The sequence below is a fragment of the Rattus norvegicus genome, chromosome 5 (assembly GCF_036323735.1).
Source record: "Rattus norvegicus strain BN/NHsdMcwi chromosome 5, GRCr8, whole genome shotgun sequence".
NCBI classification, from domain to species: domain Eukaryota; kingdom Metazoa; phylum Chordata; class Mammalia; order Rodentia; family Muridae; genus Rattus; species Rattus norvegicus.
Genome location: NC_086023.1, coordinates 156,991,933 through 157,016,462, shown reverse-complemented (window position 1 = coordinate 157,016,462; position 24,530 = coordinate 156,991,933). Strand labels below are relative to the sequence as shown.

General features: G+C 51.5%; 1 protein-coding gene across 12 annotated transcripts in view; it reads right to left on the bottom strand.

The window, feature by feature from the left end:
- Ubr4 (ubiquitin protein ligase E3 component n-recognin 4) overlaps positions 1-24,530 on the bottom strand; it is a 108,099-nt gene that overhangs the window by 10,665 nt on the left and 72,904 nt on the right. For 10 of the 12 annotated variants that reach the window (XM_063287793.1, XM_063287796.1, XM_063287794.1 and 7 more), the window contains 30 exons: positions 24,122-24,272; positions 23,140-23,225; positions 22,146-22,233; positions 21,709-21,902; positions 20,796-21,035; positions 20,331-20,469; positions 19,589-19,714; positions 19,356-19,484; positions 18,327-18,670; positions 16,818-16,908; positions 16,457-16,541; positions 16,186-16,313; positions 15,511-15,640; positions 15,268-15,425; positions 14,864-14,973; positions 14,247-14,388; positions 13,860-13,941; positions 13,346-13,519; positions 11,562-11,683; positions 10,649-10,846; positions 9,971-10,051; positions 9,050-9,137; positions 8,484-8,611; positions 7,425-7,532; positions 6,893-7,012; positions 6,106-6,296; positions 5,515-5,688; positions 5,134-5,233; positions 2,588-2,806; positions 1,682-1,795 (listed from right to left, as the gene is read on the bottom strand). In XM_063287793.1, coding sequence (XP_063143863.1) covers positions 1,682-1,795; positions 2,588-2,806; positions 5,134-5,233; positions 5,515-5,688; positions 6,106-6,296; positions 6,893-7,012; positions 7,425-7,532; positions 8,484-8,611; positions 9,050-9,137; positions 9,971-10,051; positions 10,649-10,846; positions 11,562-11,683; positions 13,346-13,519; positions 13,860-13,941; positions 14,247-14,388; positions 14,864-14,973; positions 15,268-15,425; positions 15,511-15,640; positions 16,186-16,313; positions 16,457-16,541; positions 16,818-16,908; positions 18,327-18,670; positions 19,356-19,484; positions 19,589-19,714; positions 20,331-20,469; positions 20,796-21,035; positions 21,709-21,902; positions 22,146-22,233; positions 23,140-23,225; positions 24,122-24,272 — 4,240 coding nt within the window. Of the gene's footprint in view, positions 1-1,681; positions 1,796-2,587; positions 2,807-5,133; positions 5,234-5,514; positions 5,689-6,105; positions 6,297-6,892; positions 7,013-7,424; positions 7,533-8,483; positions 8,612-9,049; positions 9,138-9,970; positions 10,052-10,648; positions 10,847-11,561; positions 11,684-13,345; positions 13,520-13,859; positions 13,942-14,246; positions 14,389-14,498; positions 14,640-14,863; positions 14,974-15,267; positions 15,426-15,510; positions 15,641-16,185; positions 16,314-16,456; positions 16,542-16,817; positions 16,909-18,326; positions 18,671-19,355; positions 19,485-19,588; positions 19,715-20,330; positions 20,470-20,795; positions 21,036-21,708; positions 21,903-22,145; positions 22,234-23,139; positions 23,226-24,121; positions 24,273-24,530 lie in introns of those variants that run through there. The other 2 variants (NM_001395108.1, XM_063287801.1) reach the window with 2 other exon arrangements.

The following is a 24,530-nucleotide window of genomic DNA, read 5'->3' as shown; positions in this document are numbered from 1 at the left end:
TTCTAGTTATGGTATGGCTCAGCCACCTTTAACCTTTAACCCCTCTGGCTGAAATACAGACATATCCTTAGTACACACCTTTTATCCCAAACAGTGAAGGTAACATCAGCTTGGAAGCACCCATTTTTGAAAGTGATACCTAATTGAGTAGCAGACAAGGTGAGAAAGATTTGACCGGATAGGATACTCCCAACTCTCATGAGGAGAGAGAGGAAAGGGAAGCTATTTAAGAAAGAGCAGCCCAGAGAGGAACAAAGAGTTTTACAGAGACAGGTTGAAGACAGAACAATCTCGACACAAGTGAAGACAGAGTGAGCCAGGGAATGAGAAGGAACCAGAAGAGTGGACGAGGTTTCTAGGTCACGCAGAGCAACTCAGGGGAGGAGAGAGAGAGAGAGAGAGAGAGAGAGAGAGAGAGAGAGAGAGAGACAGAGACAGAGACAGAGACAGAGAGACAGAGACAGACAGACCAGAGTGGATGAGTTAGTGTGGAAGGGAGTTTTGAGTCAGAACAGCTGAGCTGAACCAGCCAGCCGGAGTTCAGAAAGAACTAGAAGGGAGAGCTTATGCAGCAGGAAGTCAGAGGCTGAGAACACCCTAGGCTCAGGTTAGATTGTACGGGGGCTGGAAGCTTCCAGGACCAGGCCAGGGTTAGCAGATTGAGCAGTGAGCCTCGGGGATGACAATTATGTAAAGAGAGTAAGTTACACAAGAAGCCCACAGGACACGTCGGACAGAGCGCCCCTCACATGGGGTCAGGCAGGGACAGTGGTCGCTCTATGTGAGCACCTTTTGTTGCTGCAAACTCACACGAGGCCCAATTTCTTTGTGGCAATCCTGAGAGGAGCTGGGGTATCTAAGAGGTGATTAGGTCATGAGGTCCCACTACAGGGTTACCAGAGACCCAGCAGATCCCAACATCTCACCCTTGAACTCCAGAACCAGGAGCTAAGTAAGCCTATGTGTGGCTGTGTTATTCTAGGAATGGGAGCTGGGTCCTTGTACATGCTAAGCAAATACCCTATCACTCAACCACACTCCCAGCCCAAGCCCAGGCTGTCCTCTGTGTGAGCTTCATCTAGACGCAAGTACACAGCACTGCCATGGCTGCTTGTGTCTCAAAACTTTCAGGCAGCTGTATCAACCAAGCAAGACATCTGTCCGTCTGCAGCCCAGGAGCACAGCTGGGTTACTAGTTAGAGGCCCCTCCTGGTGCTGTCCAGAAGCAAAGGCTCTCTGTGCACTGCCCCTTCCAGGTGTCAGCTCCCTGGAGACATTAGAGAGAGGGACCGGGGCTGGTGCTGGCAAGCCCTCAGCACCTTGTCACCTTGTTTGTTCAGGCAATGAGTGTGACCTGCAGTGCCCAGGCTGGGGGTCAGCAAAACCTCAGCTGGACTCTGGCTTCGCCAGGTGCCCTCTGTGTCCTTACCTGTCACCCGGGCCTTTAATAGGGTGTAAAGACATGACTACAAGGCTCACACAAAACCGCCGAAGTACCCTGGCACTGCCAAGGGTGCAACAACGTTCATGCTCAGACAGTCTGCCTTCCTGCCGTCAAGGCCAGTAGCTGGCCCTACGTCATCTCCCAAAGCACAAGCCTATCGATGTCAGTACAAAAGGCCTCGCAGGAGACAGACATGTCCTAACAGAGCCAGGCTGTGCCCACTGCCCAGCGCCATACCTGGAACTTGTACCCCTCCCTGCAGATGCAGCACGTGAGTCCGGGCTCCTCAATCAGCTCTTCCATTTGCTTCAGGAGCGCAGTCTTGGTCACCACCTGACCCTTCTCGTTTGTCTGGAGAAGAGCACAGGCAGCGTGTCACACACCCTCTCACCCTGGCTTGGGATGACCACACAGAAGAGGCCTTCTACTGTCCTGTGCTGGTAGGCTAGGCAAGTGGCGGAGCACTAAGCCACCCACCTGCCCTCGTCACTGCCGTCTATTGAGGGACCCTACATTTGTTGAGGAGCCACCAAAGCAGAGGAAACCACGCAGCAGGAAGCTGCCGTGCTGCTACGTCGCCATTTGTTACCAAAAGCCCCTTCGTTCTGTGCCAACGCCACATCTCGGCTGCCAAGGGCTGCTGTGCTCTGATCATTTACTGTCCCCAGCAAGGGTCAAACTGCTGACACATGAGTTTGCTTGTTAAGATAAGGGTCTTTCAGGGCCACCATTTCTTCCAAAGTAGGACAACAGAGCCCTTTGTGTTGACCAGACCCTGTGCAAAGTCTTGTTCGGTACTAAGTAGCTACATGCTGTGGCCAGTGTTTTACTTTCTTTATCTAGAAATGGGAATAGTGATGTCAAGTACAGCTGACATTTGAGGTCTTCAAGTGTCTGGCATGCACTAGATCCAGGATACGCAGTAGTCAGTATCTCCATTTTTACCATTTGCACAAACCTGTCAGGTCATTTTACCCCAAGTACCCCTAACCCCTGGGTGGCATAGCAGTAGCCACACCTGAAAGCACCCGGCACAGTTAATTCCTGTCTTCCTCCATGCACCCTCACACACTGTCAAGCCCAGTTCTGCTGGGAAGCACCAGTCTGCCTGTGGTGCTACCTTGCCCACGGTGGGGACTTTACCGTCATGCCCAGAGTTCCCAGAGCCTTCTGCCTCATGGCCATGGCCATGCGCTTCTTCTCTGCCCGGGTCTCTCTGCGGGCTGCGTCAATCTTCTTGTTCACATCTGGGTGTTCTCTTAGGGCCTCCAGGAGGTTCTCGGCCAAGGTCCCAATGCCCTCATCACTGGACACCTGCTCTAGCTTATGCAGGCTTGTGATGGAGTCCGTTCCAATCAGAACCTATCAAGAGAGAACTAGCGAGATGTAGTTATCTTGTCATGGAGGTGGCCTTCCACTAAGGCTTGGTCAAAGCCTCTGATCATCAACAACATGCACAACCTGTGCAGTTATGGAGAGAGCCTGCCACCCAGGCCCAGTCTATAGTCAGTCAAAATGCACAAGCTTGTCTTGTGTGACTGGCTTCAGAGGTCAGAGCACTCGAGAGTTTGGTTTTCCTGTGACCTCTGACTAGTTCCTCCACGCATCAGCTCTTGAATCCCACATAATAAAATGGGGGCAAGGTCAAGGCAGCCGTAAGGGTGAAAGGTGAGACAGCACGTGAAGCGCCCAGCAGGGCCTGTACAGGACACTGGGGCAGAGGCCCTGAATTCATAGGAACTCCCCAAGTTCTGCATGAACATCTGCAGCTATCAAACCTGGTGGCAGTTCTCCCAGCCTACAAGATACTAGAGGCAAAATTCCAGCCTGTGGGAGTAGAGATAACAACAAGCTAAATAGCTATAAAGCCTGTTCTTGGCAAGGCTCCTTCAGGGCCTGTGGCACTATGTGATGGGAGAGGAGGCAGGTGCAGAGGAGAAAGGCCTCCAGGTCAGCCCAGTGGGTGGTCTCACAGCATGGCTGAAAAGCCCCCTCGCCATCACATCAGTGGTGAAGTTCTCCTATGTGTGGGGAAAACAGAAAGCAGCAGGCCTAACCTCAGAGTGAAAGCTTAAGCTGGTGCCTCAGATCACTCACTAACTCGTAAATCCACCCTCACTGTAGGAACTCACACCTCAGCAAAGCTGCATGTTATCTCCTGCCTCTGCTCCGAAACGCTGAGTGAGCCCATGTTTAAGACCTTGCAAACTTTTCCACAGGCACCCACACCCTAAACTCAACACCCTAAGTGTTTACTATGAGCATGCATGTGTGTACATGGAGATGTGTGTAAAGCAGGAGTAAGAAAACCACCCACACCTTGTCCACACGAAGCTCATACACAAGTGGGGAGGGTAGCACACACTCACAGGATCTTTTTGCCACCCTCCTCTCTGTACCCTGAGCCTCTTTGTCTCCTCTGATGCCACGGCCATTCCCCTCATCACTCAACCAAAGGACTGGACAGAGTCCTAAAGTTACCGAGCCCCTTCTCTCTCCAAGCAGCCACCAGTCAATCATGACAAACCCCAGCACCCATCAATCACCTGTCTGAGCTCTTGGTAGCACATGTAGTGAGTGCTGCCCTTGTGAGGAGAGCCACACTCCTATGCTGAGTATAGCAGTGCACACCTGGAATCAGAGCACTCAGAAGCTGAGGCAGGAGAACTGCTGGGAGCTTGAGGCTAGCCTGGGCTTCATAGGGAAGACCTGGCCAACTAGGGCTACATAGTAAGATGTGTGAATAGCCATCACATGTTGCCCTTGGCCAAATCAGAGCTCTGTTCCTTAGTCTCCTATGCAAATACAGCTGTTGTAAGGAAGTAGAGACAATGTATGCAAAATCTTCCTACAGAGGCCTATCAACTGTGGCTATCTACCGGCAGATCTGGTAAGACCTTCACTATGCCTATGCTGGGGGGCGTTATCAGAACAGGCTTCCAGATGACAACCCAGAACTATGCTCAATGCAGAACACTATAAAAGCAAAACTACTAACTCCGAGGACTCTCAAAAGGCAGCATTAAACCTTATAGCATCCACCTAGAAAACAGAAAACACAAAGCCATTTCATGCAAAAGACACAAAGCCCTAGAAAAGTTGTGCAGCATCATTAACCAGCAGGGAAATGCCAGTCAAAACCACAGCCAGGACACCACACTCAGCAACATGACTGAGGTAAAAACAGCCAGCAGTGTGGTGGGAATGCAGAGAACTGGGCCACTCACCTGCTGCTATAAGTGTAAAGTGGGCCTGTGCTCCAGGAGAGCTTGCAGTGTCCTATAACTGGTGTGTGTGTGATGTGCCCATGTGAGCGGGTGCGCATGTGTGGAGGGTGGAGGACACTATCCGGGCTCTCGTTCCTCCCTTGTATGATTCTGGAATCTACCTCAGAAGGTCAGGGCCATGGGAAGTTGTCGGCTGCCTGAGGCAGAGCAGGAGGTGGTGGTGATGGCGTCAATCGCTCGCAACTGCAGGCAGAACTCTGGAGTTCACAGCTACTGGCTGAGCCCTGCATGTGGAGCTCACCGTCGAGCACACAAGGACAACTAGATGAGCCTCAAGCTCTAGGTTAAGCCACACTACAGGTGACCTGCCGGCTCTACACCAAGATTGTCCATGACTCCCTCCTGTTACCCATCATGTCTGTTGCCTGCAGAGTGAGGTCCACAGACATGCTGGCCACTCACCTGGGTGGCAGGGTGTTGCATGGCCAGACCCCGAAGAAGCCTCAAAATAAATGGCAGAGCAGGCCGAGACAAAAACTTTTTCCAGATGTCAGCATCCAAACTATAAGACAGACAAGGGTGTCAACAACCAGGAAGAAGTGCTGGAAACCTGCTGCTGGTTCTGGCTGGTTTGAACAGGGTTCTTTTCAAGAAGGCAGTAAGGGACCACTAAGGGCAAACCCAGCTCAGAAGCCGGATAACAACAAGCACTGGAACAGAAGCAGAAAAGCCTCAGGGTTCTACAGTGGCTGGACATGTCCCTGAGGGGGAGGGGCAGAGGGCACAGAAGAAGCACCGTGCTAGATGCTGGGAAAACTCCATGTGCCCCAGAGAGGGCCTTACTTCTTGGCACTGGGGATATGCTTTTTCATGTAGTCCAGGGCACTCTGGGTGATTCCCTTCTGCAGGATGAGGTCCTTCAGCTGATGACCATTGCTGTTGTTCTTGATACCAGCAGCAATCTTGCAGAAGCAATCCAGGAAGACTTTGTCATCCCCACTATGGTCTTCATCGTACCTAGGAGAGCATAAAGAGTCTCAGCATGAAGACAGAGCTCAGTCACCCTCTTGGTTAACAACGAGGTGAACCGCCTACAGGATCCATTCTAAACCCAGCTGGGAAAGGAGACCCTCAGACCAGGACTCTCCCCTTGCCTACCCTGTACCCAAGCTTGCAGTGTCTTTTGCATCTTCAGGCTTTTGCAAACACAGCTCCCTGCGCCGTGAGGCCCTTTCCCCTCTCATACCCTTCCTCCTCCTGCTCTGACACACCAGGATTGGGTGGCCGTCTCTCCAGCTAAACAAAGCTCCTACATGCTGGACCATGGACACACACACTCAACCAAAACCCCGGCAGCTCTGCTCAGCCTCACAAGACCAGCTTGGATTTCTGTGGGCTCCCCGAGGCTCATTGTATCCAACTCCAGGCTCCTACTTATCGAAGCTGCAGTATGGCTTGAACCGCTCCACCAGGATCTGCATCTTCTCCACCTCTCCGAAGGACAGGTATGGGATGATACGCAGCAAACCCTGCAGCACGCTGGGATTGGAACGAACGAAGGTGCTGTTGATCTGGTCCAAGAGCATCACCAGTTGATCCTTGTCACCTGTGAGGAGGAGGTTGCCCTGCAACAGAGAAGCTGGGAGTCAGGATGGTGGCTGTAGCCAAGCACTCCCATAGTTCCAGTCAGAACTATTACTCAGTGCTTGCTGGGGAACAATAAGCAGCGTGGGTTCCCTTGATGAGCTTCCCAGCCACAGCGATGGCTACACCAATACAACATCCTGCTCTCCCAGGAGAACAGAGATGTTATCTACTCCTGGGAGCACAGGCCTGGCCGAATCACCAGCCCCAGGAGGCAGGAAGTTCCAGGTACAGACAGGGGAGACTGCATCACAGACCGATTTCAACCCCAGGCCTAACTGTATCAGTCACAAGTGAGGCCAACTGTAGAGTGAAGGGTTGAATGACGACACTGCCTACTCAGCCAGGTCATGGCTGCTTCTATTAGTGGGCACCATCAAACTGAGACGCTTCCTTGGCAGCTTTGTTTCCCTGAATGCAAAGGTTACAGACTCAGTGCAATGATATCAGCCAGAGTAGAACCTGGCTATTTCTAACATGAGAGGGTTCAGCCATTCTGGGCTGAGCTCAGCTAGCTCCAGATAAGCCCACTGTGTGTTCCCAGTGTCTGTGGGCAGAAGGACTAGGTCCCACTCACCTTGTCCTCACTCAGGGGCTCTGCATTGGACTCATCTAGAATGATCTCCATGATGCTCAGCACCTGCTCAGCCACCGCTGCTCCTCCGCTGTCCTTGCTCTCTTGCTCAGCTACCAGAGCCTGAAGGGGAGACGCAGGGACTCTCAGGACACAGTCAGTCGCCTCCCATGGTCTTAAAGCCCAGGGGCTAGGCGTATGTGTGTGAAAAGATGTGGAAGTGTGTGTGTGTGTGTGTGTGTGTGTGTGTGTGTGTGTGTGTGTGTGAGAGAGAGAGAGAGAGAGAGAGAGAGAGAGAGAGAGAGAGAGAGAAGAAGATGTGGAAATGTGATGTCCCCTACTTTTTTGCAGTGTTAATTCTGTCTATTGAATTCCTGCTCCTGGTCTTGAGTCTACACTCAGCAAAGGGACAGGAAGCTCTGAAGAGCATGAGTGGGAGCCATCTAGAGAGTCAGCTGAAGGATCAGGTCTGGTACTGCAATTTCTCAGGTGTGCCAAAGCTCCCTCTTCATCATCTAGAGCCCACACTCCTTACCAAGTTTAAAGTCCCCAACATGACATTCAAGGTGTTCATTTCCAGCTTGACCAACTGTTGCCGATTGACTTTCACCTTCACACAGTAACTGAACAGCTTCAGGAGCACCTGTGAAGAGAGGCCAGCCCAGAGGTCCGTGAGAACACCCATGAGCATACGGTGTACAAGTGCCGAAGACATATCCACAGAAAAGTATGGGGAGTGGTTCTCAACTTTCCTAGGGCTGCGACCCTTTAATACAGCTCCTCATGGTGTGGTGACCCCAAACATAAAATTAATTTTGCTACTGTAATGTAAATATCTGATATGCAGGAAAGTTGGTATGTGACTTCTGAAGGGGTCACAACCCACAGGCTGAGATTCGCTGCTCTAAGGCGACTTCTCAGGCAGCAGCCACTCCTTCTGAACAGCAAGGTGACCCTGGGCTCTCATACCAGGTCAGCATCTTAAGTGGCAACATTCTCCCGCATTCTCTGTTCCCCTATATGACGGAAGTGACAGTGGTTCTTAATTAACCAAGTGGTTGGTGTCCCACTATCCTGGGGAAACCTAGCACCAACCAAGTTTCTGAACTAGCAGCAGACAAACATCCTAACGGACATAGCCTATGGAGGCCAAAAACCAGGTAGGCCATTCAAATGACACAAGAGTGTTTGTCCTTCTACAGCCCACGAGGTAAAGATATTAGTGAGGTCTCTGTGGTGACTCTGGAATCCCCAGACTAGTGAGACACATGACCCTCCAGACAACAGCCTACGACGGAGGGAGAATCTAGTTTAAAGGCAACCGTAAACCAACAATGACTGGCATTAAGAGCGGTTACAGAGAGAAGCAGTCATGGTTCCTGATCACTAAAGAGGTACGGGAGAAGACTGCCACAGCCCAGATCTAAGGCAGTGGGGCCGGGAAGAGGGAGCACTGGGAATCCCAGATGTCCAAGGTTTGGGGAAAGCCAGCACTAGCACTGGTCTCTGCTGTACCACACTGCCCTCTAGTGTCAAGTAGCTCAACGACCACGGCTTCACATAGAGCCTGGCAGTCATACTGCCCACAACTCACTGTTAGAAGGTGGCGCCCCTGCTTAAAATCTTTGACTCCTGCCAGTCTGTTCAGCATGCACTGCAGACCCCCGCACTGGGCCATCACACCGGCCATTCTGTACACTTCCTCTTCGTCCTCTTCTTCATCTGGGGGAAAAGGGAAACCAAGAGGAGCACAAGTTCAAAATGTACGTATTGCCTAGATCAGTGCTCTCCTGGGCTGAGAGCACACAGCCCTTTCCCTAGCTGGAATTAAGGTCGGACTATAACCGATTTGCACTCACTCCCATAGGGGCCTTGCTCAGAGGTTCGGTCCACTACAGTTTTCTGCTATTATAGCAAAGTACAAGCAAATACCACTGTCAACGGAACAGAGAACCAAGCAGAAAGAAATCTGAACACAAGCCTGCTAACTGAATCTTTCCCTTGACAGCCTGAATGTTTTCATCCCAACAGGTACCTATGTCAGCCCACAGATGCCTTTCTCCCTTACAGTGTGATGCAGAGCACAGGCCACCATACTCTGAGACATGTCTGCTCTAGCTGAAGTCCAACATGCAGTATCATATGTGGAGAGGGCTGTACCTGTGGTGGAGTCCAGGGACTCGATAAACTCCTCGGTGGCATCGCCCAGTAGCCCCCGCATTCGATAAACAATCCTCATGGGCTCTCCCTAGGTAGAGAAAAGTTGGAAAGGTAGACTCATAAACAGGCCTAGAAAACTGCAAGCCTTCTTCACCCTTGGACTTGCTCAATGCCTTGGTGATGTGAGCCTCCGTTTCTTTAACAAGACAGGGACTGGACTCAAAGGCTGTGGAAGAGATTCGCTCTGTTCAGTGCCTGCTGCAGGCCAGGCTCTGTGAGAAGCACTACAGACACACAATCCTATTGGACTCCATTAGAGCACTGGGTAGGCAAGAGCTCCAACCACTACTTCCTGAGTGTTTTGTTTCGACAGCATACTTGACTAGGCTAGAAGTAAAGGCCCAATTCTAAGTCTGTGCTGATCTCAGGAAGAGCTCTCTCTTCTCTCTGCCTACTGGGGCTAGAGGACAAACAACTGTATTTGAACCAAAGAATGTGGTACAAATTTCAGGAACCCAGAGCAGATGCGTCACTCTTTGCCCACAGACAGACCAGGGTCTTCATTCATCAGAGACAAAGAGGGTTCATCCCAATCAGCAGGCTAACACACACATAGCCTGGAATGGACAGAAGAAGCCGTCGGGAGAGTCTGCCTGTGCCAGGCACCAAGCTGGGGACCCAAGAGGCCCAACCTCAGTTGAGAGAAAAGCAAAGGCACAAGGCTCACGCACGCCTCCTTGAAGCTATCTGACTGACAACAGCCAGATGCCTCCCGATCTGGCAACACAATGCACTTCTTCAGAAAGGAAGTAAAGCTACAGTGGCCACAAGGCCACGGTGATTCACAGCAACTCCACTTAGCCAGTCCTGAGGGCAGAAAAGGCAGCCCACACACAGCTCCTGGAGAAAGCAAGCACATACCTCATTGGTCGTACACCAGACCTTCTTGTAAACCTCAGCCACAGGAAGATCCAGACTGATAATTTTATTGTTCACTAGAAGCTGGAAAACAGAGGAGAAATTATGACAAGGAAGCTCACAGGCTACCCTTGTGGCTCATCACAGGGCCCTGTCAAAGCTCACTCTCCAGGGAAATGCATGTGCATGCACAACACCCAGCATTTTATGTGTACAACGTTGGGGGACAAATGTTTAATCCACATGGACTCCAGTTTAGATCCAACTGAAGACTTTTCATCTTGAACACCAGAAAAAAAATCACCTTTGCCTTTAATCATACTGGTGGTAATGCCAGACCCAATAAGTAGTCTGTCAGAATCTACAAGGCTCTGGGTATTAACAGGGGCTATGATCCACATACTGGTGTCAAAACACCATGACTCCTGGGGCTCCATTAACCTGCAATCTCTAGAAAACCCTGCCAGAAGCAACGGTGACAAAGGCCTACCACCGCTCCAAACAACAACCATCAAGCACCTGCTGTTCCAGGCCAGGGCTGGTCAGAGCCCTCCTCCTCTACAGCAGGAGAGACAGGGAGACTGGACCCATTAGCCCACTTTACAGACTAACCTCCTACAAGGTTAATCAGTGGCTCAAAGCTGTGCTCCTGGTGAGTGACCAGCACAGCCCAGCTCTTACCTCCATCCCACTGTCGTCCTCCAGAAGAGCCACCAGGTCACAGTCCTGGCAGATCTTGTTCTTTATGTCCCTCATAAGAGGCCCAATGCCTGGTTCATTGCTGCTATATGGGTTTCCGGGCATCCTGCCCTGTAGAAAGTCCTCTTGCTGGGGGTCCTTCTCCAGGGTCACAAAGAACTCAGTGACTTCATTTTCCTCCTAAGGGATAGAAAGAGGAACGTGTGGGAAGGGACCAGCACTGAGCGGTTCTGTGGGCACCAGAATGAAAACACAGCAAGAACACCATGCCTACTCATTAAACATGTTGACCGGCAGGTGGCCAGAGACCATGGAAATCACCACTCAGCAGCCTGAAGCTCATGTGTCCCTTACAGATTAACAAGAGATGGCCTAATGGCCAGGGAGACAGGAGCGAGGTGCTGTCCAATGAGATGTGGACCAGTTTGAGGCCAGGCAAGATTCACTGGAAACTTGGAGCAGAGAAGGGGCTTTTTTCTTTCTGTGACAATCTCTGACAGGCCAACCTTGATGCCATCAATAACCAAGAATGTTGCTGTTTCCCTCAACAATGAGAAAGGTCTCTGAGCCAGACCATAGGAAAGACACACATGTGGCGTGCATGCCTGAAGAACCCAAGGTGCAGAAGAGAAGGACAGCAATATACCCAATATACCCAACTCTACCCCAGAATTGCTGCTGCCCATGCAACAGGAGGTGAGGCCTAATTTTAAGAAGGGTTAATCTTGGCCTTCAGGTAAAAAGACCACTGGCTTCCCTTGTTAGAGGAGGGAAATTAGTAAGCTGTTTCCACTCTGTCAGTGGATCTGGGGATAAAGATACTAAGTTATCCACCCTGTGGGCAAGTCACTGAGGCTGACACCCGTGGGTTGTGGGGAGCAAGCACGCTGCTTACAGGGTAGATGATGCTGCACAGCCTCTCAAAGATGAACACAGGAGTCCGGTAGTCATCCAGATTGTAGCGCTTGGCTGTCTCAATGCACACAGCCATGAAGGCCTTGGTTTCAGACTCTGTACCTGCCAAGAAAGTGGCCAAAGGAGTCAGGGAAGAGCCTCGCCTGCATGAGCTGAGCTGAGACAATGAAGCACCTTCTCTGACAGGCACCTCCTGCCTGCTAGGTTTCTGAACACTCTACACAGTAACATCAGCGACACTCAATGAGAAGCCTCCACCCCAAGTCAAACCATGTGCTTGTTCCAGTCTCTCTGAGAGCACGACTTTCCTTAAGGAGAAGGACTATACCTCCTTTGCCAAAACAGGTTCTCAAAAGCAACACAGGACTTCCCTTTTGGGAAGCCAGGCAGATGAAGTTGGCTAGAGTAACTTTTCACTCCTGTCAGTTGAAAAAAAGCTCAAACCATCGGTGAACTATTACACTAGTGAAGAATAAAAGCCCACCAAAGGAAAGAACTCAGGGCCCCAGAGAAGCAGGGCCCACAGTGGTTTTGGTTTAGTTCCCATGAAGCTTTAGTTCCCACGGCCTGCAGGAAGTGAGTGCTGGAGACAGAGCCTCAGTCAGCCGAGATGAGGAGCCAGTGGGGAGCGGCCTGGAGCCCTGGCCATCACACAGCTGCCCCCTCAGGAGCACAGCCAGCTTCGCTGTGAAGGTCAACTAGAGCCACCTTCTCTCTTCTACAGTCACATAACTGAAGGCAAATTGTCCTTCCTTACAAAAATGGTAATGGGGGAGGGACAAGTGAGAGCTAAATGCTATCCCCTCCCTCGCGTGACACCCAAACTCCACAATCCCTCGAAGTCTGAGGAAGTTGGATGACGGCATGCCAGGGACAGCCTAGGGGCCCTTACAGAGGCAGCAGTCACAAACCCGTGTGGAGAAGACCAGCTTGCATGGGGCCTAAAGAATTTATTTTTCCTCTTTGCTTTTATTGAATTTTCACTGATATCTGCATGTGAATCTGCATGTGCATGTGTTTGAAGTGCAGGCACCTCTAGGGGACAGGAGGATGATGCTGGATCCTGTGAGTGGTCGTGAGCTGTCTAACATGGAAACAAAGCCAGGCCCTGCGTGAGCAGCGGGTGTTCTTGACCACTGAGCTCTCTTTCTAGCTCCTGTCTTGGTTGTGTCTGCCCTCTTGCCTCAACCTCCCAAGTGCTGGGATAAAGGCAGGTATTATCATTCTTTGCTTCTAAAGAATTTCCATAATAAACTTCAGGAATAGGAATTCACAACTCCAAATCATAAAATACCAGTTTGAGAACACCATCTAGAAACCAGAAAAGCAAACACAAATGGGCCTGGGAACTTTAAACTTTCGAGTGATTGACCAGGCACAAATGTGCTCTATAAACAGGAGGTTTCTTGGCTACAAAATCTTGAGCTATAAGAACAACAGCAGATTAACAGGCTGAACAGTACAGAAGAAAGACAGGGATGAGAACAGCTATGGAGAACACAGCAAGGCCACTGACGAGAGACAATGAGAACATCCCAGATGACTGGAGACACCAGCCTGAGACCTCTACCTCTCCCTTCTCTGGGAGCTCAACACAGGAAAAGCACCGATGAGCCCAGCTCGAGGGCTAACACTAAGCACCACCATGCTCGTCAGACAGGCTTCTCTCCCAAACCCAAGAGCTGTGTGCCTTTTGGTGCTGTGGTACCAAGAAACAACATCTGTGTGCATCTCACCTACTCCAAGCGGAGTGGGCAGGGTTACCTGTGGTCATGTCCTCCAGCATCTCCAGCAGCATGTCCTGGGTCTCATCGATGAGCTTGGTCCTCTGCAGCACTAGTTTCCGCAAGCACAGGTACCCATTCAGCACAGTGCCCACCAAGCGGCTCTTGAAATGACGCTTGATGGACTCCACCTCTACAAAGGAGGAGAGGAGGCCTGCGGGGACAGGAGATACTGCCGTAAGATCTGCAGGACACAGCAGGCCTGGGCTACCACAGAAACAAGAAAACCGGTTGGGGATTTAGCTCAGTGGTAGAACGCTTGCCTAGCAAGCGCAAGGCCCTGGGTTCGGTCCCCAGCTCCGAAAAAAAAGAAAAAAAAAAGAAAAAAAAAAAAAAAAAGAAACAAGAAAACCAAAAAGCAAGGAGATGCCCAATGAGTCAAATAGCTGGCAGTGAGGAGCTCAAACGCGCAGGCCCATCAAGGAAGAGAACTTCTAGAGGGAGACGTGCACTGGCCCCAGGAGCACACCCAAGGGAGGGGCTGATGGCTCTACCTGTGAGACTCTTGAGGGCATATCCCTGCTGCAGGTCTGTGCTCAGTGTGGCCTCCTCCAAGGCCAGCAGGCGGGCGATTTCCTAAACAGGGCGACAAGCAGTGCAATGAGGCCACCTCCGCCCCAGGACGCAGTCCCCATCAGAGGTGCTTAAGCCACACATCCATTCTAATCCTTAAAAAATGCCTTTCCGAGAGGCCAAAGAGGCTGAAGCATTGCTGAGAGACTGTTTACCCCGAAGCAGCTCAAATACCCTTAACAGACGGCACAGCCATCCGAATTACAGTAAAGTCTGGAAACTAATTAATTCCACAAATGTGTCTTCTCAGCAAGCAAGAACTGACAAAAGTAGAGAAAGAAGAAGTGGGGGAGGGACAGATCCATCACCTTGGTGATGAGGTTGCCCACGTAGGGCAGGACTCCCCGAGCAGCCAGGTAGACTTTCCAGTGGCAGGAGGCGATGAGCTTCTGGTAGAGAGCCAGGTACTCTGCAGCACACTCCCCAGCCACACTCAGCTCGTCCAGGTAACTGCACGGACATGGGACACCCTTAGAGAGCACTAAGGACCCAGAGCCAGGAGCTCCCTCCTTGGTATCTACTTTCAGCCTCTCTTCCTCCTCCTCCTCCTCCTCCTCCTCCTCCTCCTCCTTCTCCTCCTCCAGGTGGATGGAGGTCATCTGAGAAACCCCACACTTCCCTCGCTGAAAGGATTCACAACACTTCAGGGAATGGCTGCCAAGCCTCTGAGCATCTGTGTCTCCGTGCTCACTGCCTGAGGACTGCGGAGGACAATGAGTGACAATTACGTCTGTGCTCAGAGGCGCTCAACAGACACCCACTGCCGCTTTACCACTGATACCCTAAAGCGCTGTCTGTTCCTGTGGCCGAGATCGGGGTGGTTATATACTACTCTGGGTACCTCCCAGCCCTGTGTACTAACCCAAGAGCGAGGGAAAGGCATTCAACTATGCTAGCCACTGTCCCCACCCACCCCACATGGTACCTGGTGAGGAGGTCAAGGACCTGCTGCTTGCGGCTGGGGACAGTAGCAAGAGCTTCCACAATAGTACAGGCTGCCTGCCGTGCTGCCTGTGTTGCCGGGGTAAAGAGTACCTGGCAGACAAGGGAGAGGAAATGTTGCTGGCTCAGGATACCCACAGCATGAACTGACGTCCACCCATCCAGACAAAGGGAAGGGTCCACAGCACCAGGTAACACGCCCCTGGCTATAGGCCATCACTGGCTTGTTCCTGTGAGGGCCAGGGTGGGATGTCAGAGAGCAGAGGACAGCTCTGATGGCCTGTCCCTGTTGGTGGCCACACTTAAGGACTTCTATTTGAAAGGAAGTGACTGAACAGTGAATGGAAAGCAGAGGGCACATGCAAGGGACCCGTTGAGAGGCTGCACCTGCCGCAGCCAGTTGTTGTGGCCCAGCTTGAGGTCAAGTGGGGTGGTCCTCTTCCCCCGCCGACTCAGGAACTGTTTCCACCTCCACACATACTTCTCAGTCAAGTAGAGCCGGTGGAGCTCGGACTTGCTGGGGGATTTCCCGTTGCCATCTACCCCTGCAAGGCAAAGATGGCAGGCGGGGTAAGTGTGAAAGCCCAGTGAACACAGGAGCTGTTGGGAGTGGCAGAGGGAGAGGCACACCTCGGATAGGCAGGCACTTCTTCCAGGCTTCGTAGGATGCCTTAGGATCTCGCTTGAGCCACAGCTGAGCCTGCGCGTGGATCTCATTGCAGTACGGCTTCACCGTGGTGAGGGCCTCCACAGGGACGTCCTGGACGGGAGCAGCACAAGGTGAGTGTTTGCAGCAGAGGGCCCCATCTTGGGATGGCACCAACACTCTAGGGTGGCATGCAGCTCTGATGGCCCAATAGGGGCTCTTGCTAACCCTTATCTGCACCCACGTGAGAAGTGTTATTTCCACACCGACTGAGGCTACAGACTTGGAAGTGCTGGCTCCCTACAGCCACACATGTGGCTACACTTCCTTGGGAATAAAGTGGAGTTTTACTGCCCACTTAATGAAGACCACTGAGCAGTCTGCCTGGCTGGAACCACAGGCAGTCCCGTTCTAGACACTAATGAAGTCAGACCATCCTTAGATCCACGGAGTTTTCAAAGGCCTTACTGCTCTAGGCTTTCATGCTGTTGAGTTTTTATTACTTCACATGTCCCCCAGATTCCAACCTACCTGTGCTGTACTAAAGCCAAGACTGGTGCTTCACTAAAGTAAACTAAAGCCTGGTGCTCACCTCAGTCAGTGAGCTAGCACTCAGAGGCCATGTATCTTCCCCAGCCCTGCCATCCCCACCACAGCACCTTGTTCTTCTTGCTGGTTGGGGCAGGTGGTTTAATCAGCTTCTGTAAGATCCGCAGACACATGAGGGTGATGTTCTCAACAACCACTGGCGTTTTGATGTTCACAGCCATGAGGAAAAGGCTGAGTGCTGGGGATGGAAAGGAATCACAGTCAGTGCACGTGGGCCACTGCACTAACAAGGCTGCCTAAGGGCTCCCACCTCTCACCCGGGTACCAAGGTTGCGCCTTTTGGTTTTCTGAAAAGTGCCCACCCAATGGTCCCAAGCTCACCACAGCGTAAGCGGAGTTCCCAGCAGCTGTCCTCCTTGGAGATGGAGTCTGTCAGCAGCAGCATCTCATACTGAAGGCTGCTAGCCTGGAAAGTGTGCAGGACGAGGAGAATGAGCAGGGTAAGAGTCCAGGGGCCAGGGTGAGCTCTGATTATAGGACCCCCCTAAAATTTCCAGTCATGGGTGTCCTACCAGGACAAGGGGATACAGGAAACCCTGTACTACAAGTTTCAGCTGGGACATGAATATTGCAAGCAGGCAGGCCACTCTCTCCTACCTCAGTCTCCAACACTGGCCTCGAGAAGAGGTCAGGGACACAGAGGACCATGAGGGAGAGGTCAGACAAGAGCTGGTCTGCTTACCAGGTCAGGATTAGCCCAGTGGCCCTTCAGTGCAGTGGAGACTTTGCCAATGATCAGGTCATTCATTTGCTGGGTGGCCTCTGGGTTGTCTCTGAGGAAGCAAAGCGGGAGTCCTGTTAGTCACAATGAAAGTCGCAAGGCCCCTCTTCCCAACGACAGGCCTAGACTTTTCTACCTTCTTCCCAGGAACAAGACTACATCTTTTATCTTAAGGGGTCTCTGATGGGAGGACTACCATAGTCCCCTTACAAGACAGGCATAGAAGGAAGAGCAGCATTAACACGGAAGTCCACACTGCAGGCGGCAGGGCCCCAGGAGCTGCTGGTGTCCATCTCCGAAACCTGAGTCCACACTCAGTGTGGGCCCCATGTCACTTCCTGCACACCACCTCACTTTCACTTCCCAGCTATATACCTTTCTAGTAACAAAATGCACCCTCAAATGGCATCCAAGACCCCGGGGATCTGCTGTTCGGGTGCTCCCCACCCCTCCCCACTCTTTGTGCCCCTGTGTCCTTGCCCCTCTAGTTTCGTAGGCCTATCCACTTGGCATCCGGCACACACCCGCCTCAGCCCCTCCAGGAGCTGCTGCTGCACATGCAGCCCACAGCCTTGTTCCTAGAAAGACTGTGCTCATGGACCACGCTGCAGAGAAGCCATCTATAGCTGGGACTGCCAGCCCTGTTCTAGCTGGGAAACCTTATTTCCAATGTTTTTGTCATTAGAACGTAAGCCACTGCATGTCCAATGCTTAGTGTTCAGGACATGTTAATGGGGGTAAGCAGCACAGCCTGTAAAGGTGTCCAGCACCTCAGACGGCCCAGATTTCACACTCCACAGAAAGTACTTAGCAGTACTGAGCTATTTACTCAAATTCAAGTATTTGCTTTTAATTAGATGTATATATTTAATTATATATAATGCATATGTATACATGCATAACTGTGAGGGTTTCTCTAACATGTGTACAATGTCCAAAGAGGCCAGAGAGGATGCTGGATCCTCTGAAACTGGAGTTATAGATAATTGTGAACCACCCAATGTGGGTGGCGGGTGATAAATTCCAGTTGTCCCCTGTAAGTGGAGTACATGTACTCTTAGCCCAAGCCACCTCTCCAGCCCATTTTTAAGGTATTTACTATAACTGGAATTTTCGGAAGAGTCTTTTATCCAAAGCACATGCTGCACAGTGCCAGATCCTGAGCTAGCCTTCCTTTCTGGCCAGAGTCTAAGCACCCATCCCTATACCCCTCTGCTTCTTCTTGAGTTTTTTTTCTGGGATATTCTTGAGTCCAAGAGTTCTTCACTCTCTTCTCCTCCCCCACCAAGACCCAGGAAGTTCCCTCAGGACACCATCTGAGCCAACAAAGCTCATGGACAGGCCACTCACAGGAACCACATCTACCCGCCTCCCATGTCCCTCCCATCCTCTGGGGTAAGCCAGCCAACCAATTGGCTCAACCCTGAATCACTGCTGCCCCCACTCCAGCATCAAGAAAGAAGCTCTGACCTAGTCAGGAGGCACATGAGCTGGCGGACCTCCTCGCGGATGGCTGCCGCGCCTCTGCGGAGGTTGTAATCAAAGAGCTCTCGGATGAGGCCCTGGGAGACGAGGATGTGTCTCAGGGCTGGATTGGTGGCCAGGGCCCTTAGCAGTGTGATACAATGCTCTGTGACAGCTGAGGCACAGCCATAGCACTTGGTGGAGGAGGTGTGGCCACAGCCTAAGACAGACAACGCACGGTACTGGCTGGCAGTAAACGTGGGCTGCACGGATGTCCGGGATGACTTGGTGGCCGCTTCTCTCTGCTGCAGGTCATACTCTAACAGCTCTTTGCGCGAAGCGAAGACTTTCTAAGAATGCAAAGATAAGAAAGAAATTGGCAGAACATAAATAAATGAGAAATGTGTATGATACAGTTAATTCTTCTCAATAACCCTACCACTTATTTCTTTTATCCTCATTTAACAGGAGGGAACTGGCGATTTGCGTGACTGCTTGACCAAGGTCAAGGTCAGCACTGGAAACCAGAACAATCCCAGCCTTGAGCTCCTCACTTGCCACAAACACTATTTTTTAAAAGGTTAAAGAATCAGATCTCTTCTGAGCAAAGGTCATCAGTAACGTAGTGGGCAGGGCCACTGGCTGCTCTTATAGGATGGGGGTCCACTGCCGCTGGCCGGCATCCTACCTATAGAAACCATGTGGGAACACTGAAGGCAACATGGCTGACTGCAGCTGGGGTGCTCTAAACCTCTAGCCTGTAAACATGGCATCCAAGAAGAGGAAGCAGAACCTTAGCACTACTTTTTAAAACCTGGAATCCCTCTACTAAGCAAGGATTTGTTGCCTACTAATGTCCATCCCACCTCCATTATGCTGTTTCTGGCTGCAAACAGATCTGACAAGTGGCCGTCACCTTAGGGCAGGAGGAGCTTCTGGTGCAGCTGTGGGACCAGTGGGACAGACTGGGCTGGATAGGGAGCCTGGATGGGGCAAAGGCTGCCCGGAAAGCATAAAGCGACTCCCATTTCCTACCTGGATGATTTTGGAGAGCTCGTCAAATGAGTTCTTACAGTCTCCACAATACTCCTGCGCCAGCTGTAGGATGTAGCGATTCACACTGGCTGAAGTGGAGCTGATGCCTCCCGCTGTTCCCGAGTCTTCCTGCAATCCCAAGATGTCAAGTGTCAGACTTCCACCCCACGGATGACCTCACGAAGGAGGGCAGCCTCCCACTCTTGACCCCATACCCTCCGGTCTGGGAGCACCTGTGGCTTTTCTGGAGCTGCTTCATTCACTTTGCAGAGCAGGTTCTCCAGCTGGGGCCGGTGTCCCATGAGCTGATGGTACACGCGGTCAGCTTTGTCCAGAAGTGTGTTGATGTTGGAAACGGCCTAGACCAGAAAGACAGGGGTTGAAGGAAGTAAGACTTTACAGATTGATTTTTCCCTCCGTGGCCCTCCCAGCTGGCCACCTGTGAAACATGTCCCAACACAGAGCAGGCACATAGCTCCTCACTGTCCTTCAGAACAGCCCTAGGAGGTGGCACATCAGTCTTATGAGAGATATGCAATGCATATGGACTGGATTCACACAAGTCAGTGCTGAGAAGTGACTCATGGCAGATCACACAGACACAAACAGCACAAGTGCTGTGAGAAATTTTGTCCTTCTGTCACCCTGAACAGGTACCCCCTTCTTCTCTGCCCTCCTACTAGACCCAGCTGAGGCTGACTGTGGGACAAAGAAGTACATGCCACCCAGCTCCTTCTGTCCTTCTGAATCTGAATTACCTGCTCCTTGAGATGCTGTTTCTACACCAACAACACTTCTCTAATTCCTATGCTTGAGCCTAGCACATCTTTGGTCGCTGTGGACTCTACTCAAAAGCCAGGCCCATGCTTGCTGCTTTTCTCTGAACTGGGAACTGAAGGCTGAGTACACTACACGGGTCTCCTCCAAAGTTCAGAGCCGAGCAGTGGTGGGGACCTAGGCCAGATGCAGGCTTACCTTCTTCCGATCTTCCTCGTTCTCGATGGGATCCACTGCGCAGCAAGGTTTGGCATAAAGCATGAAGTCAAAGCGGGCATATTTACAAAAGCCACAAGCATTGCAGAGGAAGGGATCCTTCTCATCATAGTTGATGGACCTGAATAATCGAAGTGCCCAGGTCAGTGGGAACGAAGGGTTAGGGTGAGGAGGAGGAGGAAGGCTGTGTCCACTCTATATTCTAACAACAACAGGAATTATTGAAGGGACAGCAACCGCCGAGTGAGAGGGTGTGAGCGGCCGAGTAAGTAGAGCAAACCATGCACACACACCCTCTTCTGCCTCTTCCTTCTCCTCCTCACTTCTTCCCACCCACAGACCATACACTTCCATAATCCTCTAAACCACAGGCACCAGACAGGCACCTTGCTCATCCTGACACTGCTACAGAAGGGAACACAGAACATGCTTGCCCGGGCCCGTCACCTGCACTTGTGACACTGGTATACATTCTCGCCACAGTTGCCACAGACGCCGGGATTGGCGGGGACAGAGGCACTGCAGCGAGGACACTGAAGGGTCTCTGTGGAAGCCTGGTAGTTCTCATAGAAGTCTGCAAACTCGATCATCAGGTTAGAGGCCACAATGGGCAGAGGCAGGTCAATCTTGACTTCTGTCTGTCCAGGCGTCAGCTGAACTTTCTTGGCTTTGTGCCAGCGAGCTGGCCTAGGAGAGACAACAAAAGCTATGGGGAAAGCCTCCCACACGACCCTCCGTGATGACAGACTGGTGGTGGGAGACAGGCCACCCTGCCTAGTGTCCTAAGGCAATTAAGTGACATTCAAAGAAAAAAATTCCCTTATGGTTTCCTCTGAAAACAAAAACAGAGCAGATTTTAGGCAGAGACCAGGGTCACTGATCACTGCGAGCTGCCTGCTCCTTCTGTGGGAATAGCAGCACTTGAGCCTTAACGACTTCTGCTCAGCAGTAACACTGAGACTCTGACAAACTGCTTGGTCCCTGGGGAGTCAACACAATGCAGCTAGGCCTATGACGTGCCTAACCCAGATGCTGGGGACAGATAAGGGGGCAGGCACACGCAGGGATGGAAACGGCAGTGGAGAAAATGCAGAGGAATCCGTTCTCTCTGAGCAGATGCACAGCTGCCTTTCCCCAATGCCAACTACTTTCCAATGCACGAGGTTTGCACACGGCAAGAGAACCTGGAGGCCCTCCTCCACTCCCCCAGCCTGGGCAGGCTGAGGGGAACCTTTCTTGCCTGCTCTTCGCTCTCCCCATGCCAACACTGTTGTGACTGCGAGGACACAGAGCCCCTAAGTGTGTGCGTCTGTACCCTGCAGGGCACAGCTAGACTCAGGGACACCCGCAAAGCACGTACTTATTTTTCAACTCCACAATGGCCTGCACAGTTCGGTTGTTGTAATACAGGTTGATTGTCCGCACCATCTTGGTCCGCTTCAGGTCCCCAATTTTCACTGTCACCTTGCTGATGGTGTGACTACCAATGAGCTTTACCACCTGCTGGGTGGTGGTGTACCGTGTGTCCACTTTAATGGAAGACAGCTTGATATACTAAATACAAGAGCACACAAAACAGCGCAATGAGCATCCGTCCATCTACATTCTTCATTGATCAACATAACCCTCTCTCCACCCACAGATGAAGTTTCTACCCAAGGTACCCAGTGTGTCAGGCAAGAATCCACACTGCCAGGCAGCTACTACTGAGAGGAACCCCTAGTAATAGCAACAGTCTTTGGGAAGGTGAGCCAGAGGGCGAGAACCTCAGGACCGCCCTGCTTAGATATTACTTACACAAAACGGCACTTCAGGGTTATTACACACCAGGCAGGGATCACTCTCTAGGTAGTAGCCATCAAACTCCACTAAGCCAGACAAGGTACTAGGAAAGAAAGGAGTTTGAGTTTCAGCAAAGTCTCCTTCTAGGACCATGCCAGAGCCATCTCCCTCTCCAGGTCCCTGAGCATATGTATAAGGGAAAGGACTGCAGTTCACACGGGCACAGAGGGTCAGATGTGCATGGCACCCTATCTACAGTTCCAGCACTTGGAGAGCAGAGAGAGCTAGAGCAAACTGGCATCACATCAGCAAGCGCTGGGTTCAACTGGGAGGCCCTGCCTCATCAAGTAAGACGGAGAGCATCTAAGAGCCGTGGGGCGCCTACATGCTGTACACATGTGCTCACAAACAAGAACACAGACATATCATACACAAATGCACACTTTAAAAGCCAATACCAAGCCGACGTCACAATAAACCACAAACTTAAGCAACGTTCTCTTTCAAACATTTCTTTCCCTAAGGCCGACAAATGGGTCGGAGGGGAAGGGAGCTTACTGAGCAAGTGTGGCCATCTGAGATCAATCCCTGGAACCCACAGCAAGGGCAGGGAACTGACTCCTCAGGGTTGACCTCTGACCTCCACGTGTAAGCATGGCATGCAAGGCCCTAGACATCACAAGCACACACACAGGGGTCCCTTTTCTTTTAATAAAAGAGGAAGACGTTTGTGTGGACTTGCTTTATCTGGTTAGGTTAAGGTTTGAAATCAGCTCTCCCACTATCTCTGGTCACATCCCACATTTGGCAATCACATCTGTATAACCTCCAGAGCCCAAAGGCCTTGGTTCCACCAGAGAAAGCTGCAGGCGAACAGGCTGGGTGACACCGAAGGGACCACTGAGTTCATGAGCACTTGGCCATGCACAACCACTTCCAGGAAGCAAACTACTACTCCAGAAACTGTGACTGCTCTTCAAACCACAGGACTTTTGCAAGCACAGCTCACTTGTAAATGTTGGAGTTGGGATGATTGGTGAGAATGTGGTTCTGAGTCCTCAGAATCTCCACGGCCTTCTGTGAGTACTCCTTCAACTGAAACAGAATTCCGAAGAATTGGTTACAAACCTGAGTCCTGAGCTCATAGGAAGCCTCTGGAATAGAGGTGTCGCCACTAAACCTAGTGACCAGAGGCCCACACAGTACGAGAGAACTGACTCCAGCAAGCTCTCCTCTGATCTCCACATGTATCCCCCAAACCCCCCATATGCTCACACATACCCACTCACCCACCCACCCACCCACTCACTCACCCACTCACTCACTCGCTCGCTCACTCACTCACCCACCCACTCGCTCACTCACTCACCCACTCACTCACTCACTCACTCACCCACCCACTCACTCACTCACCCACCCACCCACTCGCTCACTCACTCACCCACTCACTCACTCACTCACTCACTTGCTCACTCACTCACCCACCCACTCACTCACTCACGCAATCAATCAATCCTATTGGGAAAAGACTTGCTTTTGTCTTTCCAGCTGCTGTCCTAACTCCCAATTGGCTAAAGAGTCTCCCTTCTTCACAAGCACCCAGAGTCCCAGACACTAGTCAGCCTTTGTCACTCGGAAAATGATTACCTCACTTTTAGGGAGAAGTCAGCAGTGGTTACCTAGTTGCAGCCTTATTCCTGGCTCCCAAGCAGGCCCTCTAGCTCAATGAGCCGTACTTAATTCCCAGGCTGAGCCAGCTACCGTGTGACCCACTTCTTGGCTGTGCATCTATGCTACATTTAGACCGAAGAAAGGCGAACTGTACTCAACGGTAACGATACTGTAACACTTTGCCACAGAATGTTGCTAACACTAGACAGACAGAGTCAGTAGAGATTTCATGTGTGCAGAAGACCATGATAATGTTCTTCACTCAAGAGAAAAGATTCCACATGGGGGATGGGAAGTGGGGGTAGGGGCTTCTCTTTTACCTTCTTCTCTGTCTGTGCAGTTTTCAGGGAGAAATAGCCCAGGAGATCCACAAACTGGGCAGCCTTCCGACCATAAGCTGGGAGTTCTGGCCAGATTGACCACATGAGATCTAGCAAGAGCTCCTGCTGAGCCTTGTTGGAGTTTCTGTAGGTAAATGGCAGCTCAGGTTAGCAGGCAACAATGAGTGAGACATCACTGAGGCCTGAAAGTGTCAGCACTGTCCTCCCACATGCAGCCGTGGCTCACGGTCTGTGGCTCCCTAGCAGACGGAACACTACTATAATAATTTACTGCTGGCGTCCCGTCTCACTCCACAGCAAAGGCGAGTTTCCTTTAGCCAACCGTCATTTTAGGAACTCCTGAGCACAGCCTTCTGAGTGGAAACTGTCCTGCCAAGGGCATTAGCTT